Raw genomic sequence first — 21,652 nt, forward strand, 5'->3', positions numbered from 1 at the left:
GGTCATGGCGAGTGTAGAGTCGAGGATGAACCCTAGGTTGCGTGCGTGGTCGGTGGGTGTTGGTGTTGCTCCCAGTGCGGTCGGCCACCAGGAGTCGTCCCAGGCTGAGGGGGTGGAGCCGAGGAGGAGGACTTCCGTCTTGTCTGAGTTCAGCTTGAGACAGCTGTTCTTCATCCATTCAGGTACGGCCTTCATTCCTTTGTGGAGGTTGGTTTTGGCGGTGAGGGGCCTTGGTGAGGGAGAAGATCAGCTGGGTGTTGTCGGCGTAGGAGATGGTGTTGAGGTCGTGCAGTCGGGCGACGTGAGTGAGCGGTGCGATGTAGATGTTGAACAATGTTGGGCTGAGGGATGAGCCTTGGGGTACGTCGCAGGTGATCTCGGTGACTTCGGAAAGGAGGGAGGCGGACTCTCTGGGTTCTGCCGGAGAGGAAGGAGGTGGTCCATTCCAGTGCCTTGCCTCGGATCCCTGTGTTGTAGAGGTGTGTGCGTAGGGTGCGGTGGCAGACCGTGTTGAAGGTGGCTGACAGGTCCAGGAGGACGAGGGCCACAGTTTTGCCGTCTTCCAGCAGGTCCCTTATGTCATCGGTGGCGGCGATGAGGGCAGTTTAGTTGCTGTGGTTGCTGCGGAACCCGAACTGGGACGGGTCCAGGATGCTGTTCTCCTCGAGGTAGCGGGTCAGTTGTTTGTTGACGGTCTTCTCGATGACCTTCGCCGGGAACGGAAGCAGGCACATGGGTCGGAAGTTCTTGAGGTCTTCTGGGTCGGCCTTGGGTTTTTTGAGTAAAGCATTGATCTCGGTGTGCTTCCAGCTCTCCGGGAAGGTTGCGGTCTCGAAGGAGATGTTGATACCCTTGCAGAGATTGGGTGCGATGGTGGCTCTGGCTTTGTTGAAGATATGGTGTGGGCAGGGGTCTGACGGCGAGCCGGAGTGGATGGTGTTCATGATTTTGACGGTGTCCTCGTTGTTTATGTTGTTCCATGTGAGCAGGGGATCGGTGTGGATGGTGGCTGTGAGGTCGGGGGTCTCAGTGGTTGTCGGGGCGGTCAGGGTGTTGAAGTTGTCGTGGATGTCTGTGATCTTGCGATGGAAGAAGGTGGCAAGGGAGTTGTACAGGTCTTGCGAAGGTGGGATGTCGTTAGTGTTGGAGCTTGGGTTGGAAAGCTCCTTCAAGATGTTGAAGAGCTCTTTGCTGTTGTGTGCGTTGTTGTCTAGGCGGTCTTTGAGGAAGGTCCTTTTGGCGGATCTGATGAGGTGGTGGTGTCTGCGGATGGCATACTTGTGGCCTGTGAGGTTGTCCGGTGTCTGTTTTCGGCAGGTTTGCTTGGAGGCATGGAGGTCCAGGGTGAACCAGCTGGCTTTCTTCTTAGTGTGTCTGTTGAAGGGTTTCTTGATCGAGGCGAGATTGTTGGCGCAGTCGTCTAGCCATCGTCTGAGGTTGCGGGTGGCGGTGTCAGAGTCGGTGGGGTCGGCAGGCGGTCTTTGGGCGGGGGTGGTGTTCAGCTGGTCTTCGGTGATTTTGCTCCAGCATCGGCGGGGCATCTGTTGAGTGCGGTGGTGCGTGGTGGGTTTCCGGAACGTGCAGCGATGGTCGGTCCAATGAAGTTCTGTGGTGTGGTTGAAGGAGACGTGGGGCTTTGCGGAGAAGAATGGGACTCGTGTGTGGCCGGCAGAGTGTGTGGGTGTTGTTAGGAGCTGTCGGAGTCCGAGGTTGTCAATTAATGTGGTGGAGTTGGTGTTGTTGTTCTCGAGGTGGAAGTTCAGGTCCCCGAGGAGGATGTAGTCTGTGGAGGCGAGGGCGTACGTACTGACGAAGTCCGTGATGGAGTCGCTGAACTGTGGCCGGGATCCGGGGGGTCTGTAGACGAGGGTTCTGCTGAGGGTGGTGTTGGGATCCGTGTGAATCTGGAAGTGCAGGTGTTCGGCGGTGCTGAGGATGTCGTCGGTGCTGGTCGAGACTCTGAGAGTGTTCCTGTCGACGATGGCGATTCCTTCTCTTGTTCTGTTGGTGCGGTCCCTGTGGGTGATCTTGTAGCCGTCCGGGATGGCTATGGCGATGTCGGTGCCGAGGAGGGGTTCATCCAGGTCTCCGTCAGGAAGGCGACGTCTGGGGAGGTGGAGTCGAGTAGGTCCCAGAGTTCGATGGCGTGCTTGAGGGCGGAGCGGGTGTTGAGTAGAATGCATCTGAGGTGGTTGCGTCCTTTCTCGTGGGTGGATTGGCGGGTCGGATGCTGGTGAAGCTGCAGTTCCGGCAGGAGAAGGATCCTTGGGTGCGCTTCGCGGCGGCCCGGAAGCAGGTGTGCGATCGTCAGGTATTGATTGTGTGGAGGGTGCTGGCATTGTAGTGGTGATGGGCATCGGGGTGTTCGCGGGGGCCATGGGTTCTGGTGCTGGGTGCGGTCCAGGCGCGGACGGGCGCAAACTGAACGCCATATAAGGGGGAGGTGGGAGGGAGGAGCAGCTAGGAGGCGGGAGTGGGTGACGAATGGGTGAACAAGGTAACTGGCAAAGGCAGGGGCACGGGGCAAACAAGGGGAAAAACTAAGGGGGCAACTGACAGCAGTACAAATAGATTAAGGGCACAAGTACAGACAATAAAAGCATTGCTTTCATTTTAGCTTTTCTTCGGCCTACACAGGGCTTAAGGGCTGAGCAGTCTGTTGTACATTGCATACATAGGGATTCTACACATTTTTCTCCATTGTAAGCGGGGATGTTTAATTTTGTGGCTGCTGGACATGGAGGCAGTGACGGGTTGTCTGTGTGTAAACACATATATTTTTGTTGTCACTTGAAGCACCAGTTTGTGTCCAGCCCACCGCGTGGTGAACAGGTCTTTTTTTGTGATGACGTCGGTGACTTTAGTAAATAGGGCTGTGTAGTTTTTAATTCCTTCTGCGCTGTTGTGAAAGAATGAGTCAGTGGCTGGATTTCGATGATGAAACTGGGCCCTACTCGCGGCTCACCCGTTTATCAACCTGTGTGACCCGGTTTATTTTAACCCCATACATACTCAGTCTGAGAGTGCTTAGAAGCCAGTTATGCGCCTTATATAGCTCTGTGTAAAGCTCAACCTGTGCATCGATCCATCACCTTTTCATTTGTTGAATTTCTCAGCACATGAATTTAGCAGTTTGCAAGTGGCATTGGTTTCTAAGTCAGTTTGCTATTTTTCGTTTTGGTCTAAATTCAGTATTAAGTGATATGTTGAAATATAACAGTTGAATGATTCTGAGGAAAGGAGCCCACGAGGGCTAAATATTAATATATATATAATATGTAAAACAGCTACCCTGTTGGCAGCAAGATCCAGTGGGTCTTACCAGGCTGCTCCTCCCACAATCCCTGGAGTGGCTGACTGAGGACCATCTGTCCGTCATATATCAGGAAGTGCAAGCTGTTTTGGACAAAGGGGCCATTGAGACGTCTGCCTGCAAGTGGGTCACGGTTGCTACTTCCTGGTGCCAAAGAAGGATGGAGACCTTTGTTCTGTTTTAGACCTGCGCCCCTAAAACACCTTCCTCTGTAACGATAGCTCCGAGAAGGACAAAGTCCAAACGTTAACCTTGCTCCAGGTCTTGTCTGGCCTTGACCCTGGAGTCTGGATGGTAGCGTTGGACCTACAGGACGCCTATTTCAATATACCCGTCCATCTGGCCCACCAGTGTTCCCTATGGTTAGTGGTTGAACATTGTCTATTTGCTGTGCTCCCTTTTGATCTCACCAGTGCCCCTCAAGTGTTCACGAAAGTTATTGTGGTGTTGGCAATACATCGCAGAGGTCAGGAGTTCCAGTCTTGCCCACCTTGAAAACTGGCTTTTGAAGGCAGTCTCTCCCCAAGCAGTTGTCAACCACCTCCACATTATGGCAAAGCTCCTGTCACCTTTGGGGTCCACTATCAATATGCCAAAGTCATACCTAACTCCTTCTCAGACATGGCTCCTTCTCTAACTCCTTCTCTTCATTCAAGCCATTCTGGACATGTTCAGTTTTGTGCCTTTGCCCTGGGAAAGAGTCCAGGAGATGAATGGCCTCTTGCATCCTGCTGGTCGAGCAGGTGTGGCTTATGCAGGGTCTGTAGTGGGACCTGTGTCTCAGTGGGCCCTACATCAAGAGGACCTTTTAAGCCACGTCTGGATTTCAGAGAAGACTGCAAGAATGGTTGCTGGACTGCGATTGGGTCAGCTGCAGAACCCTCTCCCTACCACACCCAGAGCTGACAGTGTTGACTGATGTGTCAATTCCTTATGGGTGGCCACTTTGGAGAGGTGAAGCTATCTGGAGCTGAGGGCCATCTGCTTGGTGCTGAAAGCCTTCCTACCGTCCATCAAAGGAAGGCTGGTACCGTTGCTCATGAACAACATCACAGCCATTAGATACTTCAACAAATAGGGTGGTGCGCAAGGTCTCTTTGTGAATGGGTAAAAACTTGACTCAATCTGTTCACCACAACGAGAACTCATAATGTCAGCACTTCTGCTCATTGGCGTATCTCAACCTGAGGCGCGTTCTGCCCTAAGTAGAGCTCATGTATGCCTTTCTGCTAATACCACTGCTGCCACGTGTTCTCAAGAAGGACAGACCGGGCTTAGAGGCCCCGCATTCGGCACTGAGAGTAAGATATCAAGGTCTCCGGAGCTTGAGCATCCATTCTTCGTTCAGGCTGCCCCTTTTGGAGGACCTGCTGAAACTGCAGTATGCCAGGGTCCGGCATCCGGCCCTGCATAATCTCCACCTTCATGCATGCAGATTGAGCAGCGACAGCTAAACCCCTCTGACCTTTCTCCAAAGAAGGTAGATGTTATGTTGGCAGCCAGGCATCCCTCGACTAAAAATGTACCCTCCTGTCATTGGGACAAATTGTGCTTTGGTGCCGTACTTGCCAGGTTGACAACCTTCAGGCCATTTTCTGTGACATTTTATTGTGTTGTCCCAAGCCTGGTAATGCCTTGCTCTGGGTACAGCTAAAGGATACCTTTTGGCTTCTTTACATTTTCTGGATCAGGCCTCTTTGTTCAAGTATCCTGGTGTTACAAGGTTTTCGATACACTTTCAACATTTGTTTACTCTCTCTACCTTTGTCATGCCACAGTCGGACCTTAAATAAGTCCTTCTCTTTCTAATGTGCACTTCATTTGAACTGCTTCAAATCTGTCCCTTGCGTCTCTTCACCCTTGAGACAGAGTTCCTCATTGCCATAACATTGAGGTGGAATGAGAGTGAGCTCAAGCTCTGTGTTAACCTGCTGTACACCACCTTTTCCCCAGACAATCTGCTTCTGAGGTCTTGGGCATCCTTTCTTCCAAAAGTTGGGACACCATTCCAAATTGGCCAAACCATCACCATGCTGGCATTTTATTCTCCGTCTCGCCACTCTAAGAAGGAGGAGTGGCTCAATCGCTTGGCCCCCAGGAGAGTTCTGAGCTTCTACTTAGATTGTACCAAAGAACATCGAGTGGACAACCAGCTATTTGTGGGTTTGACTGTAGCATAAAAACGGCAAGGCTGTGCAGAAGAGAACCACCTTACGCTGGATTGTGCTCTGCATTAGGATGTGCCATGCATTGGCCAAAAATGAGTCTCCAAAAAGATAAAGTGTGCATTCTACCTGGGCAAAAGCTGCTACCACTGCGCTAGCACTCAAGGTCTTTCTACTAGGCATTTATTTGTCAGGCGGCTACGTGGGCGTCCCTCCATATGTTCACAAAGCTCTATTGCCTGGACAAGCATGTCCACCAAAACAGCATTTTGCCCACTCGGTTCTACAGGACTTCCTAGTTTGAGTCCATTCATACCCCCAACTACACTTAGGGCCTGCTTTGGTATCCATTCAAAAAGTGAGTAATCTGCAGCTAGAAGTCCATCAGAAGAACAAGTTACTTGCCTTCAGTATCAGTAACACTCTTTCTGGTAGAATCTTTTGCGCCACAGATTCCTCACCGATCCTCCCTATTCTGTGATTGGAATCTATTCATTGATAAAATCCCAAATCTAGAAATCTGCACACTAGTCCGCCAATTTGTTTTGGGGTTCTGCATCTCGGGGTGTGGACAATCATGAAAGCAACTTATGTCAGCACTCGGAAGTGGCAACTAAATAGGCTCCGGACGTCATTTCCATTGAACAGCATCATTGCAAAGCTGCACGTGGCTGTCTACCAGACAGTCTCTACCAGAACGAACATTACAGAAGTTAAGTAACTTGTTCATTAAACATATGAGAATAAGACGCAAGGTAAAGGGTAAATCACATGCTCAGTATTGTAGTTGCCTCCTGCCACTGCATTGTCTTGTTTGCCAATGTTCACTTGCAAAGTCAGAGAAACAGGAGCACAAGTAAAAGGAATTTCTTGTAATAACCAAATAAACCATCTATATAGTCCTACCTCTACGTTAAACAAAACTAAATAACTTGGGGAGTTGGGTAATGAACTTGTGAGCACTAGGCTAAGTGAGCCAGTAGGGTGTGAGTGAACATCTAAATATTAAGCCACTGTTTTTCTTAAAGAGCTAGATCATTTCTGCTGTATCAAACAATATTATTGGAAATTGCATTTGTTTGACTGAAAGATCTTTGGGTAACCTGTTTTTCAATAAATACTTAATGTGGTTTATATATCTGAAAGAAAAACGTTAGTGATAGATTCTTTACCTTGGAATTACCCCCAGGCGTTAGACTGGATCCGGAAAGTTTTCGTCAGTACCCCGGCTTTTTGATAGGCGTTGTCATGCGGCTCCGCGTACGTTGTTGGAGCTACTTAGACGTGCCTACGCGCGCTGATGTCAAGACTTTCTTTTTTCGCGCCAGCAAGCGCAGATCCAGCGGGAGCCGGACCCCCAGTCAATTTATGACTTAGTTTTTGGGGACTTTTGTCTCTGTTCTTTGAGTCTTTCACTCCTGGTGTATAGGGATGCCCGGTTTTAAGTCTTGCGCAGCTTGTCCCCGCACGATGTCTGTGACGGGCCCGCACTGTGAGTGTCTCTACTGCCTGGGGCGTGACCATGACTCCAAGTCGTGCCCCGAGTGCTGGGCCTTGGCTCCAAAAACTCTGCGGGAGTGGTCCCGAAAGTTGCTAGAGACCCGGGAGTCGGCTCTGCACCGTTCAAGGTCCCAGTCCCGTGGGAGGTCGAGGGACTGGTCGTGGAGCCATCACCACCATCGTTCTATGAAGTCTTTGCATTCGGAGTCAGGTAAGGCGAAGCACAGGAAGTCGAAGAAGCGCTGCCGCTCTTCACCTTCCCCTACCCTGTTGCGCGACACGGCTGAGGGTGGCACCACCCCGGCGGAGCCTACGCAGTTGCCAAAGGCCTTCCCACCCTTTCCAGGTCCATCGGCGACTCTGGCCCAGCTGCAGGAATTCCTGTCAGCCATGGCACGCGTCTTTGGGCCGTTGGGCCCTGCTGGCAAGCCTTCGGGCCCTGCGGGTCCGACTGGGGGTTCTCGCTCTTCTGTGTCATCGGCTCTGGCCCAGACGTCCTTGACGACTCCTGTCTCGACCCCGATAGACCCCCATGGATCCATGCATGGATCCCAGCCGATGTCGGTTGGCCTCGTACGACCTCCCCCGACGCCATCCCCGGCTTCCTCCCCGACGTGGAAACGTGCCGGACAGGTGTCGATCAACACCGATCCTGACGCCCATGGGAAATTTCTATCCCTTTCTCCATCCACCTCCTTCTTTTCCGCCTGCCCTGAAGGTTGTGGACGAAGGGGAGGACTGGGAGTGGTCTGAACATCCTCTCGCACTCCAGTGCTAGTTATACCCGGACTCGGATGTGGATTTGGAGGATGGAGGTGACCTGGATTTTACTCCAGAACCTGGCACACTGTCTCCTTCGACCGTGGCTACGGAGGAGGGTGGTACGTATTCTGTGGTGTTGCGTAAGGCAGCCGAGGCTCTCTACCTCGAACTCCCTATGGTGGCCGTCACGACTAACCACCTGACTGAAGTGCTTCGGCCGGCGTCTTCCTCTACGGAACCGCTGCTGCCCTTTAATGACGAACTTTCAGATGTTCTTTTGGGCACCTGGTCCAGGCCCAACACAGGGGCACCTGTGGAAAGGCACTTGGCCCGACGCTATCGCCCGACCACTGGTGACCCCATTTTCCTCTCCCAACACCCTACCCCTGAGAGCTTGGTTGTCCAAGCCTCTGCGTCCCCAAGCGCATTCCCTTCCGCACCACCGGACAGGGAATCAAAGAAACTTGAACGGTTTGGGAAGAAAATGTTTACTTCCGCCAGTTCAGGGCTGGGGTTTGTGAACACTGCATGCCTCTTGGGCCATTATTCCCATTCTGTGTGGGATACGGTTGCACAGGTGCTGCCTCAGTGTCCGAAGGAGGCGCAGACAATGCTCTCCCAAGCTATTGCTGAGGCGAGAGACACAGCCAAGTTCACAATACATTGTGGCCTTGACACCACCGACTCGCTGGGCTGGGCGATTTCCACGACAGTGGCGCTACGCCGCCACGCCTGGCTGAGGACAACTGGCTTTTCTGGGGATGTCCAGAACACTCTGATGAACATGCCCTTTTTGGCAACAAGGCAGATAGTGCGTTGCAGCGATTTAAGGACTTACGGGCTACTGCCAAGAACTTAGGCCTTTCGGCCACACACACTCCTTCGCTTCTGCTTTTCACCATGGAAGGGGCGCCCAAACATGTTTGTTTCAGAGCCACAGGCCTGCACAGCAACAGTCTCAGTGCAGCCGCGGACGTGGGACCCGCAGAGGTGGGTCATGGGGCCAGCATACGGGTCAGTCCACCACCTCCCCTGCCGCCAATGCCTCCAAACCTTCCTAGTCCGGCATTTCAGGCTCACCAAACGCCAGTGGGTGGCAGGATTCCCCATCCCCTCCGCCACTGGTGCACCATCACCTCGGACAGGTGGGTTTTGCAAATAGTCTGCAAGGGTTACTCCTGCCCCTTCGAGACTACCCCTCCAGCCATGCTGCCACAGTACCACCATATGTTGGAGGATCACTTGACACTTCTCCAGCAGGAAGTTACGGCCCTCTTGGCCAAGGGGGCCATCGGGCACGTTCCAATGCCAGAAGTAGGTTGTGGTTGTTACTCTCACTACTTCTTGGTTTCAAAGAAAGACAAGGGCCTGAATCCCATCTTACACCTTCGGAAGGAGAAATTCAAGATGCTCACACTTGCTAAGGTCTTGTCTGCCCTAGACCCGCATGACTAGATGGTAGCGTTGGACTTGCAGGACGCTTCTATTCATATTCCCGTCCTGCCGGCCCACCATTGTTACCTACGATTCATGGTAGGACACGAGCACTTTCAGTTCACCGTGCTCGCCTTTGCCTTACCAGCGCCCCTCGGGTGTTCACGAAAGTGATGACGGTGGTCGCAGCTCATCTGTGCAGATCAGGGATTTCAGTCTTCCCCTATCTCAACGACTGGTTGTTGAAGGCGGGCTCACCCCAGTCAGTCGTCTCCCACCTCCAGTCTACGGCCGACCTCCTGCATTTGCTGGGGTTCACCATCAACGTGCTGAAGTCACACCTGATTCCCTCTCAGAAGCTCCTCTTCATCGGAGCGGTTCTGGACACGGAGCAGTTTCGGGTTTATCCTCCCGAACACCGAGTCCGGGACATTCGTGATATGATTCCGATCTTTCGGCCCTTGTCCTGGGTTTCAGTCAGGATGACCTTGAGGCCTCATAGCCTCCTGGATCCTGCTGACCAATCATGCCAGATGGCATATGCGGGCTCTGCAGTGGGACCTGAAGTTCCAGTGGGTGCAGCATCAAGGGGACTTGTCCGAGTACATCCAGATCTCGGAGGGCACTGTGCAACAGTTTCAGTGGTGGCTCACAAACTAGCATTGGGTCAGCGGCAGATCACTCTCCCTTCCCCAACTGGAGCACACAGTGGTGACGGATGCGTCCCTCCTGGAATGGGGTGGCCACATGGGAGAGGTGGAGATCAGAGGCCCCTGGTCTCCGGCGGAGTCCAGGATCCATATCAACCTTCTGGAGCTCCGGGTGATCCTACTTGCACTGAAAGTATTCCTTCCCTCTGTCAAGGGGAGAGTAGTGCAGATGTTCACAGACCGCACCACCGCCATGTGGTATTGCAACAAGCAAGGCGGGGTGGGGTCGTGGACTCTGTCAGGAGGCTCTGCGGCTCTGGACATGGCTGGAACGTCAAGGCATTTCCTGGATGGTTCAACACTTGGCAGCTTCTTTGAACTCAGCCGCAGGTGCATGATGGATAACGAATGGCGTCTTCACTCGGAGGTGGCACTAGGTCTCTGTCAGCAGTGGGAAGAGCCTTGGTTAGATCTATTCGCCACCGAAGAGAACGCACAATGTCAGCAGTTCTGCGCGTTGGAATTTCCACTGCGCCATTCACTCTGTGTGGAGCTGCCGTCTATTGTACGCCTTTCCGCCTATACAACTTCTACTCAGAGTGCTGAAGAAGATCAGGCGCGACCGGGCCCAAGGCATTCTTGTGGCCTCGGACTGGGCTCGAAGAGTTCAGTATCCCAAGCTACTCAGTATGAGCATGGATCCCCCGATCTGACTGCCGTTTCGGGAGGATCTTTTGTCACAGCAGCAGGGGACAGCTCTCCACCCGAAACCTGTCCAGCCTCTACAGTTGATTCCATTTGACTTGCCTCCTGAAGTCTGTGATATCATTCTGGCAGCCAGGCGTCCCTCCACTAAATCGGTATACGCCTGCAGGTGGAACAAATGTGTGGCATGGTGCATAGCAGGGGCTGTACATCCCCCTTTCTGCCCCTCTTTCAGAAGTTCTTTTGTTCCTTCTTTCTCTGGCCCAGCAGGGCTCTGCTCTGGGCACTATTAAGGGCCACCTTTCTGCAATTTCGACCTTTCTCAGCCCTCTCTTTTCAAGTCCCCTGTTGTAAATAGATTTCTCAAAAGCATTACTCACCTTTTCCCTCCTATTCCGTTTGTGATGCCGCAGTGGGACTTCAATCTGATTCCTACTTATTTGATGTGCTCTATTTTTGAGCCGCTTCACAACTGTCCTCTGCGTTTATTGACTTTAAAGACTGCTTTCCTGGTTGCCATCACCTCTAGGCGCGTGAGTGTGCTCGAGGCTCTTTCCTGTAAGCCTCCTTTTCTGTTGGTTCATCCGGACAAGGTTGTGCTTCGCACTGGTCCTTCCTTCTTGCCAAAGGTTGTCCCTGCCTTCCACTATGGGCAAACTATCACCTTGCCCACTTTCTTTCCACCTCCACACCCTTCTAGAGAGGAAGAGTGGCTCCACCGTCTGGACCCAAAACGTGTGCTCTCTTTTTACCTGAATCACACACAACAGTTCTGGGTGGATGACCAGCTCTTTGTTGTCTACGTAGGCGCCAAGAAAGGCTGAGCTGTATACAAGAGGACTATCTCCCGCTGGGTTGTCTTGTGTATCAAAGCCTGTTATTCTCTGGCTAAAAAAGAACCCCCGGAGGGGTTGTGCGCCCATTCTACCAGGGGGACAGCAGCTACTACTGCATTGGGACGTGGTGTCCCCCTGCAAGACATTTGTTAGGCAGCCATGTGGGCCTCGCTGCACACTTTTAATAAGCATTGTTGCCCTGACAGTCAAGTCCGGAGAGACAGCTTTTTTGGCCGTTCTGTTCTCTGTGACTTTCTGGTGTGATCTTGGTTCACAGACCCACCACCGGGGTTGGTATTGCTGGGGTATCTATTCTAAGATAAAGAATCTATCACTAACTTGTTTCTTTCAGATGAACAAGTTACTTACCTTCGGTAACGATATATCTGTAAGAAACAATAGTTAGTGATAGATTCCTTACCACCCCACCCATCTTCCCCGTTCTGCGAACTGATTTCTAGGGTTAATGTCATACCTTTAAGGGCCCTAGTTTCAATGCACCAGTGTTCAATATTTTGCATGGCTCTGCGTTCCTGGCGCGGAAAGTCGTGTACAGAACTGACGTCAGCGCGCGTCCAAGTAGCTCCAACGACGTCATCTTGGCGACTACGACGCCAACGACGTACGCAGAGCCGAACGACTGCACCTACCGACGCGCAGGGGTACTGCTGACGAAAAATTTCCAGATCCAGTCTTGACGCCTGGTGGTAATTCTTATCACTAATTAATGTTTCTTACAGATATATCGTTACCGAAGGTAAGTAACTTGTTCATCTAGTATACAAAAATACAAATCAGTATTAGGCCACTCTCAGTTCTACATGTTAGTAATTGAAACCTTTTTATAATTTGACGATTTTCCTATTGCTTTAGGTGAGTCACATTGATGTAATTTCAGCAGAGCAAGCAAAAGACTTTGTGGAAGATGACACAACTCACGGCTGAAGCACATGGGACTTTGTGCCAGTTTTTTTTATTGCAACTTCAACAGTTTGAGGACTACAGGAATCAAATTCACAAGGGAATTGGACATTTGCCTGGAACACATGGACTAATTGTTCATTAGTTTTCAAACTAGAATTTTAACAAATGTTGGCTCGGAGGCTATAATATTTTGTTTCAGAAGAGCTTGCACATCCATTTTATGTCTATTGGTATGCCTTTTTATAAGATGCTCGTTGACATTGCTTTTATAAGGAGTTCCAAAATGTTTGCACCCTTAAATCCCTGTGTATAGTGTACCATTGTTTTAAAGCTTTATTAGAAGTGCTTAAGTATTTCAAATTAATTGTACTTTTACCGTTTATACTGCCTTGTGGTTTTTTTAAATTGCTTTAATTAAACAGTTGATTTTATCAGTATATTTTCTTTGCTCTCCATTTAATTGTAGGAAACTAATCTGTACATGTATAATTGTTTCAATACAGTAATAATTATCACAATAAGCGGAAAATATCAGAACTTGCATCCAGTCAATGGACATGTGTTTTTTATCATGGTATATCTGATGGATACTTCTACCCGCTGATACCTCACCTGTGTAATATCCTTAGGTGCCAAATTGGATCTGGACACTTTTATAGCTCTTCCATGCGTGTAGAAGACATTTGACTCCATTCCAGCACCAGAAGGCACACTGAAGCGATAAAGCACCCATCTTGGCACATTGATGTCAGTTCCCTTTTTTTCACACCCATTGATGTGGATCTGGAGCACTCTCCTCCTCGTTCAACGTTCTCCTCAGAGAAACTCCTCAAATTTGCAAATGCAGTGCTTAGGGATGTGGTCCTCTAAAATGTCCGGTATCTAGCCCTGCCGAAATTGTGACAGACACGTTTCTGATACAGGCTTCTAACCACAGATTCTTCACCTTGATAATACCCCCTGGCACCAGACTGGATTCTGAGAATTCTCGATAGCACCTTCCTTGCCCATCAGTAAGTGGTTTTGTGCTGCTCCATGTCTGATCTACCCCACCCCAGATGTGACGTCTTGGGCACTATATCTGCACTCACTGACATCAGTTCCTTTCTTTCTGCGCTTTCTGGCACTGATCCGGAGCACCTGCAAATTTTCTTGACAGAAATTCCTCCCTCAAAATGTTACAAGTGCCCAAGGGACATGTCCCCTTCAAAAACTAGAGAATTTAAGCCAGGTAGAGAGTGTCACTACCAGATGTCGGTTAAAGACGCCCACAATGTCGGTCTCTGGTGTCTCACCTCTAAACACGACTCTGCTTCCTGTGTCTGTTCTACTAGGACATCTGCATCGCCAATCTCGCCGTCGAATGACTCAGAAGGAAATCCAAGAAGACACGGTCTCGGTCAATGCCGAAGGCATAGATGCACTCCTGAGGCTAATCTCGTGACTGATCTTGTCGAAGTTGCGAAGCCCAGGTAAGTCAAAAAAGTCCAAAAAACATAGGAAGTCCAAGTATGACTCCCCTTCGTCCTACCACTACAACCATTCAGTCGCATGACACCCCGTGTACCTCTAGGCTGTGGAGTTGTTCCCCAATTTCTGACCCAATAACTACACAGCTCCCTATGCACCCCAACTAACCCTGAGCTATTTGCTTGGCGTCAACAGCTCAACTGAAAGCAGCCCTTGCCAAACATTTGGTACTCCTCCAGATCCCTCTGGCTCGCCTTCAGGTTACCACTACTAGATTCGTCCTAGACACCGACTGTGTTGCTCAACATCGATCTAACGCTGGCCCCTTATTCAAGTTCAGCTCCATTGGCCCAGGACAACTTCAGGCAGCATGACCGACACCGAAAGCCCAAGTCTCAGCGCCATCACAGACTTCTGAAGTGGAGCCAATAGTTTTATCTAATTCCAAAACACATCAGCAACCTCCCTTGAAGCCACAAAGTGTTTGTCATTTTTAATATCCGGATCCTGAAACCCAACACCTTGATGATGATGCTGGCAATGGGAGCCATTCTGATAATGAAAACATTTCAGGACTTGCTAGATACCAGTGGCCTGGACACCTCTAAGAACATGGGCCTTTCCTCACCCAATCCTTCCACGGTAACTGAGGAGTCTGCCTTCTTTGCCACAGTGATCCAAACAGCTTCACGCTGGTGTTGGACCTCAACTGCATTGGTTAGGACTAATGTTTTAACATAGGTTCTGCACCCAGAACAGACTAACCAGAAAGCTCTTATTCCCTTAAATGAGGCGCTTCCCAATGTACTGATGGGCACCTGTGCAAAACACAGGATGTTGCCCTCCTGTCAATAGACCAACAGCAAGGGGACTGATTGTGGCGGGCTGCCTCTCTTCTTCTCTTTCTGCCTCCCGTCTAAGATCAGTGGCCTTCTAGATCCAGGGGTTCCCCTTGCCTGGGGGGACAGGGCTCTTCTACCGGTTCGTTAAACTCGTCCCCTGAGGGACTCTCCCTTATGTCCAGGCTGGTGGGGGTCCTCTCACAGACCCACCTTCCCCTTGGGTATGGCAAGGGTATCTATTCTGCGTTAAGGAATCTGCGGCTTCTAGTCTCTATCAGATGTACAAGTTACTTACCTTCGGTAATGATGCATCTGGTAGAGACGATTCTAGCCGCAGATTCCTTCACGGCCCGCCCTTTTTCCCCGTTCTGCGAGGACCTTCGGCTTGGTCTTCTGCACTTTTCTCCCTGTGGGTGGCTGTCTTCTGTGGGTGCGTTCTTCTTTTCTTTCCTGGCAGAATGCTTTCTCCTGTTTATTTGTTCAGTTCCTCCCTTTTTCGGCCTTTTGAAGGATGGGTTTATAGGTACTTCTGTGCCCTTATGCTCTGGTTGCCGCGGATTGGGGCCTATCTTCACCCCACATCTTCTACCCCTTTCATTACTAGGGGTACTGGTCACTCTGATATCCTCTAGGTTGGGGTCTTTGGTGGGGCCTCTGCCCTTTGTTCCTTGTGAGGGATGTCACATTCTTTGAGGGGGCTGTCTTGGAGTATTGTCGTTACTGGTTTGTCCTGGACTTGTTCCCCTTCATTGTTATTGCTTGAGGTTGTAGTCCTGCTACATGTTATCGTGGCATTTTTTCGTATGTTCTTCTGTCGCCGAGGGGGCTATTTCCGTACTGGCAGAGTTGTTGCTCCGGGTGGTGCCCTGTTCGTTCTTCGTTTTCCCTGCTTTTAGGTAATGCAGTGTCTGGCACTGTCCCTTATGATGGTGTTCTCCACCATTCCTTTTTCCAAATTTCTGCTCGTTTCGCACACTGTTCCTATACTCTCACTGTTTTGTCTAATGGCTCCGCGTTGTGAGGCTCAAAAGTTCTCCGAAGAAAACTGACGTAGGCGCGCCGAGGTGGGACTTGTGTGACCTCGCTGACGTCACGTACGTGGACAACGTCAGGGCGGAGTCTTGTGATGCCAGCGTGCAGGGATGCTATGGCAAACTTTTCCGGATCCAGTCTCACGCCTGGGGATAATTCTACGTTAAGGAATCTGCGGCTAGAATCGTCTCTACCAGATACATCATTACCGTAGGTAAGTAACTTGTACATTAAAGACAGCCAGGACTCAGCAAAATACTCCATCCACCTGGGTCTGGGCACAACAAACTCTCTGGATAGGCTATTTTGTACAAGTGTGGTGCCTGCATTTGCTCCGTATACTTCTGAAATAACAGCCAGCAATCTTTGATGGACTTGCTATTTGATGGCTCTAGACACTTTGGAGCAAGACTCTGCCTTGGAAAGATTTGAAGAGAGTAAAGCCACTGCTTGATCTCTAGGCTCAGCTCTGCCTGCTTGGCAGTTCACCCAGCAATCTCACCACTTTCAAGGCAGCAGGAGATACCAGCAGAGGCAACATCAGAACATACCAGCAGGCCTCTGTCCTTCTGAGATAGAAGCAGGAAATCTGGTTGGTGCATTCCAGGCCCCAAGGGGCAACGTACTACCCCCTCCCTGCTGCCTCTGGTGCAAAACCTTTTTAGTCCACCCATGCCAGCTCACGATCGCAGGTGGTGGAGGAGGAGCACCAAATCCAACCAATGGGAGCACCAAATCCAACCAATGGGAGCTTCTCCAGATTGTGGAACATGGTGTTCGAGGCATGTGGGCTGCTGAATGTATATCTATGCATAGATCGCCGCCTAGTGTTGGGTCCAGATGATTGCACATTGTTGTCCTGGAAGAGTCTTCGAAGTATCACGAGATAGGTGGCTCCTCCCCTGGACTACAGTGCGCATGGGCATCCCCTCCATGCTCAGATTGTTTTTTTCCGCCATTGGGTTCGCATGTACTTCTTAACTCACGTTCGGAATATATTAGTTACTCTTTTTCGAGGCCAAAAGGCCTTAGGGGCGTCGGTATTGTCTTTCGTTCTGGGCCGTTTACCTTTCCAGTTCTTTGAACTAGACTTCGGAAGACTTTTTGCCTTTTGACACCAAAGGCCCCTCGACGATCGACGATGGCACGGAGTCCGTTCAAGCGCTGCCCCGTCTGCAACTCGAAATATCCCCACATCGACGTGCAGCCGGTGTGCAACAAATGTCTCTCACCGGACCACGACGAGGCCAGCTGCATGGCCTGTTCGAAATTCAGGTCGAAGAAAACTCTCCGTCTTCGACGTGCTGCACGACAGTCGGCGCGAGAATCTGCACCAGACCCGGAAAACATCTTCGGTGGTGACGACGAAGAACATGTACAAGAAGAGGATCCGGAGCACTCAGATCCCGCGTCGGAGCCAGACTCCTACGAGGACGAGGAAGAACTCTACGTCCATGATGAAGACATCGTCGAGGTAGGAGACGACGTACAACCTATTGGAGCCGTCGACGATGACTCAAGCGAGGAGCTAGGCCAAACCGCAGTAGCGGGGCCCCATAAAGACTCTTCCACGGCTCAGGTCGAGGCATCGCCGGAAGGCCTTAGCCAAGATCTTCAACACCGTTCTCTAGTCCCGCTTCAAGGCCCGACTAAGAACATTTCCAAAGAGCCATCGGTCGATCGGCCACACTCAGTGGAGAAATCGAAACCGAAACCAAAAGACACGAAATCGAAACCGACACTGGTTAAAACAACCATCGGCTCGACGACTTCGGAACCTTCCAAGTCGAAACGTGCGCTCAACCCCTCGGGGTCGAAAGGGGGCGTCGAACCGAAGATCGGATCGACTACGCCTGTGCCTACAGTAAAACACGTCACGCTCCCGTCGACGTCGACTTCCGGCTCCAAAGATGGCGACTCTTCCGAAGGACTCGAGGCCCAGAAGACCATCGATCCGAAGTTAAAGAAGCCACTGTTGGTCAAGGCCTTCGACCCGAAGCCAAAAGTCGGATCGAAAGACCCTACCGCGTCGAAGCACAAGGGCGTTCCTGCTGCGCAACAACGGCTCGAATCGACGCAAAGCCTCAACCGCACTGAACTATCGAAGTCGGTCGAGTCGAAGACAACACCTCCATCGAAGAAAGTCAGTCCGTCACCGATGCTTACAGCGCCGATAAAGTTCGGACTGCCCCGACAGCACGGCCTAAAACTGTTCAACATACACAGGCTACCGACTCTTCCAAGTCGACGTCGGTTGCCGCAACCACTCAGCCTCGGACGGAAGATGTTGTATATCTATGTATGGTTATGTGCCGCCCTCTCAATCAGTGCGTTGAACGCAGCAGTATCTTCAGTAGGCGAAGGCTTGATAGCATATGAAAGAGTATCAGGGGTGGTGTGTGGTTCAGCAGGGTCCACAGTGTCAGCCCACGGCTGGGACTCATCTTGATCAGTATCAATAGGATAGTTAAACTGGTCCTCATTGTCCCCTCCCTCCACATCCTCAGTGACATTTGTGGGAGAGTAGATATAGTCCTGACCATATGATTGCATGGTAGTTAAAACAAAGTTGGTTCTGTCGGGTATGGACAACAATTTCTTTGTCATGGAACTCTGATTTTACCTTAGTTTTTGAAACAACTAAAAACACACAACAACAACTCAAACCCCTCTGAAAACAAAAAGCAAAAAGTAATTTCTCACACTTAATGAAAGAAGAAAAGCCTTTTTCGTGACTATATATCCTTTTTATATATTTTTGTATGTCACATTTGTAAAAAATTCTTTCTCTATGACGACTGTCAATATCTACAATTAGAGCAGTACAGTGAAAACAGTGAATAGTGATCACATGTGAATATATACAAAAATTAATACATTCAAACACCAATATACACATTTACAATATTCATTAATTTACAGTGGCCTCCCTTTAGTGTAAGACTTCCTGAACTCTTTTAATTTCTTTTCAATCAATGGAGTTATGGGGCCTGTAGGACGACAGTCCTAGCGTCAAGTGGCATATATATTCAAACCGTTTGAACCTGAGGGTACGCGCCATTGAGCAGAGAGCTTGTGTGTATGAACGGCTGCATCGCACACAGCGAAGTGATTTAGACACTTAGGACCAGAGGACGTTAAAATCATCGTGCCTCCAGTTGATATATATGCCACTTGACGCTAGGACTGTCCTGTTCATATCCGTCTTGAGAAAGACCCGCCGCAACCAACAAATTGGCGCTTTACAGGGTCGAAACGTCGACATTTCCCTACAGGCCCCATAACTCCAGAACTCCATTGATTGAAAAGAAATTAAAAGAGTTCAGGAAGTCTTACACTAAAGGGAGGCCACTGTAAATTAATGAATATTGTAAATGTGTATATTGGTGTTTGAATGTATTAATTTTTGTATATATTCACATGTGATCACTATTCACTGTTTTCACTGTACTGCTCTAATTGTAGATATTGACAGTCGTCATAGAGAAAAATAATTTTTTACAAATGTGACTTATACAAAAATATATAAAAAGGATATATAGTCACGAAAAAGGCTTTTCTTCTTTCATTAAGTGTGAGAAATTACTTTTTGCTTTTTGTTTTCAGAGGGGTTTGAGTTGTTGTTGTGTGTTTTTAGTTGTTTCAAAAACTAAGGTAAACTCAGAGTTCCATGACAAAGAAATTGTTGTCCATACCCGACAGAACCAACTTTGTTTTAACTATTAAGCACCCAGGTTCTGAGGGACACAAGGTTAACCCCGTCATTTTCACCATATGATTGCATAGGCTCAAAAAGAATAGGAGAGGTGGTAGAGTCTCTCTTTTTCTTTAGTGGTATCCTATAATGTTCCATAGGCCTTTCAGGCCTGATCTTACGCTTGTAAACGGGGAGTCGACCTGATTCGGAGTCGATGTAGAGTTTCGACTGGTTTAAGTGGGACGGTGGCTGGAATGCACGCTGACCCCGTGGAAGAAGACTTTCTTTTTGATACATTCTCCACATCAGAAAGGTGTATCAAAACTCTGCCTATGCTCAAAGGTGTGCTCAAACATGCAAGTGACATTTTTAAGAGCCCACTAAAGCAAGGGTGGTGAACCCAAGAATTGAGAGGAAGTACCGGCCTGCGCCCGTGGATCCTACCTACATCAAGGGCCAACTCCCACTGGACTCCTTAGTGGTGGCTATTGCTCGCAAAAGAGCGAACTCTCAGACAACGGAGGATGCTCCTCCTCCGGACAAAGAATCCAAGATCTTGGAGGCCTCTGGAAAACGTGTGGCAGCTCAAGCTGCTAATATTTGGAGAATCTCCAATACCCAAGCCCTGTTAGCAAGATATGACAGGGCACACTATGACACGTTAGAGCAGTTACTGCAACACCTGCCAGATACTTATAAGGAGGGAGCAGAAATGCTTATACAAGAAGGGAAGTTAATCTCCAACGCGTCCATTAAGTGCGCGTTGGATGCAGCCGACACAGCAGCTAGGGCCATAAACACTAGCATTATGCTCAGGAGGCATGCCTGGCTCCGCATCTCTGGATTTAAGTCGGAGATCCAAACTACTCTGCTCAATCAGCCAGTAAACCCTGACTTCCTGTTTGGTCCGGAGGTAGACACCACTCTTGAAAAGATTAAGAAGGACACTGAAACAGGGGAGGTTCAAGAGGACAAGCGTCGCAACAAGCCCAATACACCAAGGGAGGCACACAAACCACCTATAATAAGAACAATAGGGTTGGATACCGTGGGAACAGCAGCAAGGGCAGAGGACGTGGAAATAATAATACCAAATCCTCCGCCACTAACAAGCAGTGACGTCTTGTCACTGCCCCCCGACCATATGACACCGGTCAGGGGGAGACTCCAGCAGTTCCTGCCAGTCTGGGAAAGCATTACCACGGACAGGTGGGTGAGACAACTTGTACAACACGGTTATTGTCTAGAACTAACCTCCACTCCACCCAACATACCCCCAAGGCACCGTCCTATGTCCGCCGAGCACATGCACTTATTGCAGCAAGAAGTCATATCCATGCTGCAAAAAGGCGCCATAAAACTCGTGCCTTTAGAACAACAGGGTACAGGGGTGTACTCACTGTACTTCTTAATCCCAAAGAAAGACTGGTCTCTCCGGCCCATTCTAGACCTCAGACCTCGAAACCAATACATCCTGTCAGAACACTTTCACATGCTCACGTTACAGCAAGTTCTGCCGTTGCTCAGTCAAGGAGAACTCCTAGCAACATTAGATCTAAAGGATGCCTATTTCCACATTCCCATTCACCCCAGTCACAGGAAATCTCAGGTTCACCATCAACAACCAGCATTACCAGTTCAAAGTCCTGCCTTTCGGTGTCACTACAGCCCCCAGAGTGTTTACGAAGTGCTTAGCGACAGTAGCCGCGCACCTTCGGAGGCAACACATCCATGTCTATCCGTATCTGGACGACTGGCTTGTACAGGCAAAGTCAGCCCAGCAGTGTGCCGGCCACATGTCCCGCACAATTCACCTCCTACACAGTCTGGGATTTTCGCTCAATTACCAGAAGTCCCATCTTCACCCCGCACATGTACAGCAGTACCTAGGCGCAGAAATAAACACGCTCGCTGCCACAGCGCAACCAAACTCAGCGAGAGTCAACAGCATGCAAGTGTTGATTCAAAAATTCAGGCCACAACACTCACTCCCAGCGCAGGTGTTCATGCAACTAATAGGCATGATGGCCTCCTGCATCTTTATAGTCCTCTACGCGAGGCTACACATGCGTCCGCTTCAGGAATGCTTGGCACGCCAGTGGAACCAGGCTCAAGGACAGCTAAAAGACCTAGTGTTGGTGACCGGTCGCGCATACAACTCTCTGCATTGGTGGAACACACAAAACCTTTGCAGGGGACGACCGTTCCAAGAGACTGTACCACAGATAGTACTGACGACGGACGCATCTCTCCAGGGCTGGGGAGCGCATGTCCTCCACTATACAGTGCAGGGACTATGGACACCGCAACAGCAGAAGATGC

At 50.0% G+C, this 21,652-nt stretch overlaps 1 protein-coding gene across 1 annotated transcript in view; it reads left to right on the forward strand.

Annotated features, from left to right (window-relative positions):
• SMC3 (structural maintenance of chromosomes 3) overlaps window positions 1-12,726 on the forward strand; it is an 845,399-nt gene extending 832,673 nt beyond the window's left edge. The window contains exon 29 of the mRNA XM_078643761.1: window positions 12,239-12,726. Coding sequence (XP_078499887.1) covers window positions 12,239-12,310 — 72 coding nt within the window. The 3' untranslated portion in view covers window positions 12,311-12,726. The remainder of the gene's footprint in view (window positions 1-12,238) is intronic.
• The last annotated feature ends 8,926 nt before the right edge of the window (window positions 12,727-21,652 follow it).

The sequence above is a fragment of the Lissotriton helveticus genome, chromosome 5_1, assembly GCF_964261635.1.
Source record: "Lissotriton helveticus chromosome 5_1, aLisHel1.1, whole genome shotgun sequence".
Lineage (NCBI taxonomy): Eukaryota > Metazoa > Chordata > Amphibia > Caudata > Salamandridae > Lissotriton > Lissotriton helveticus.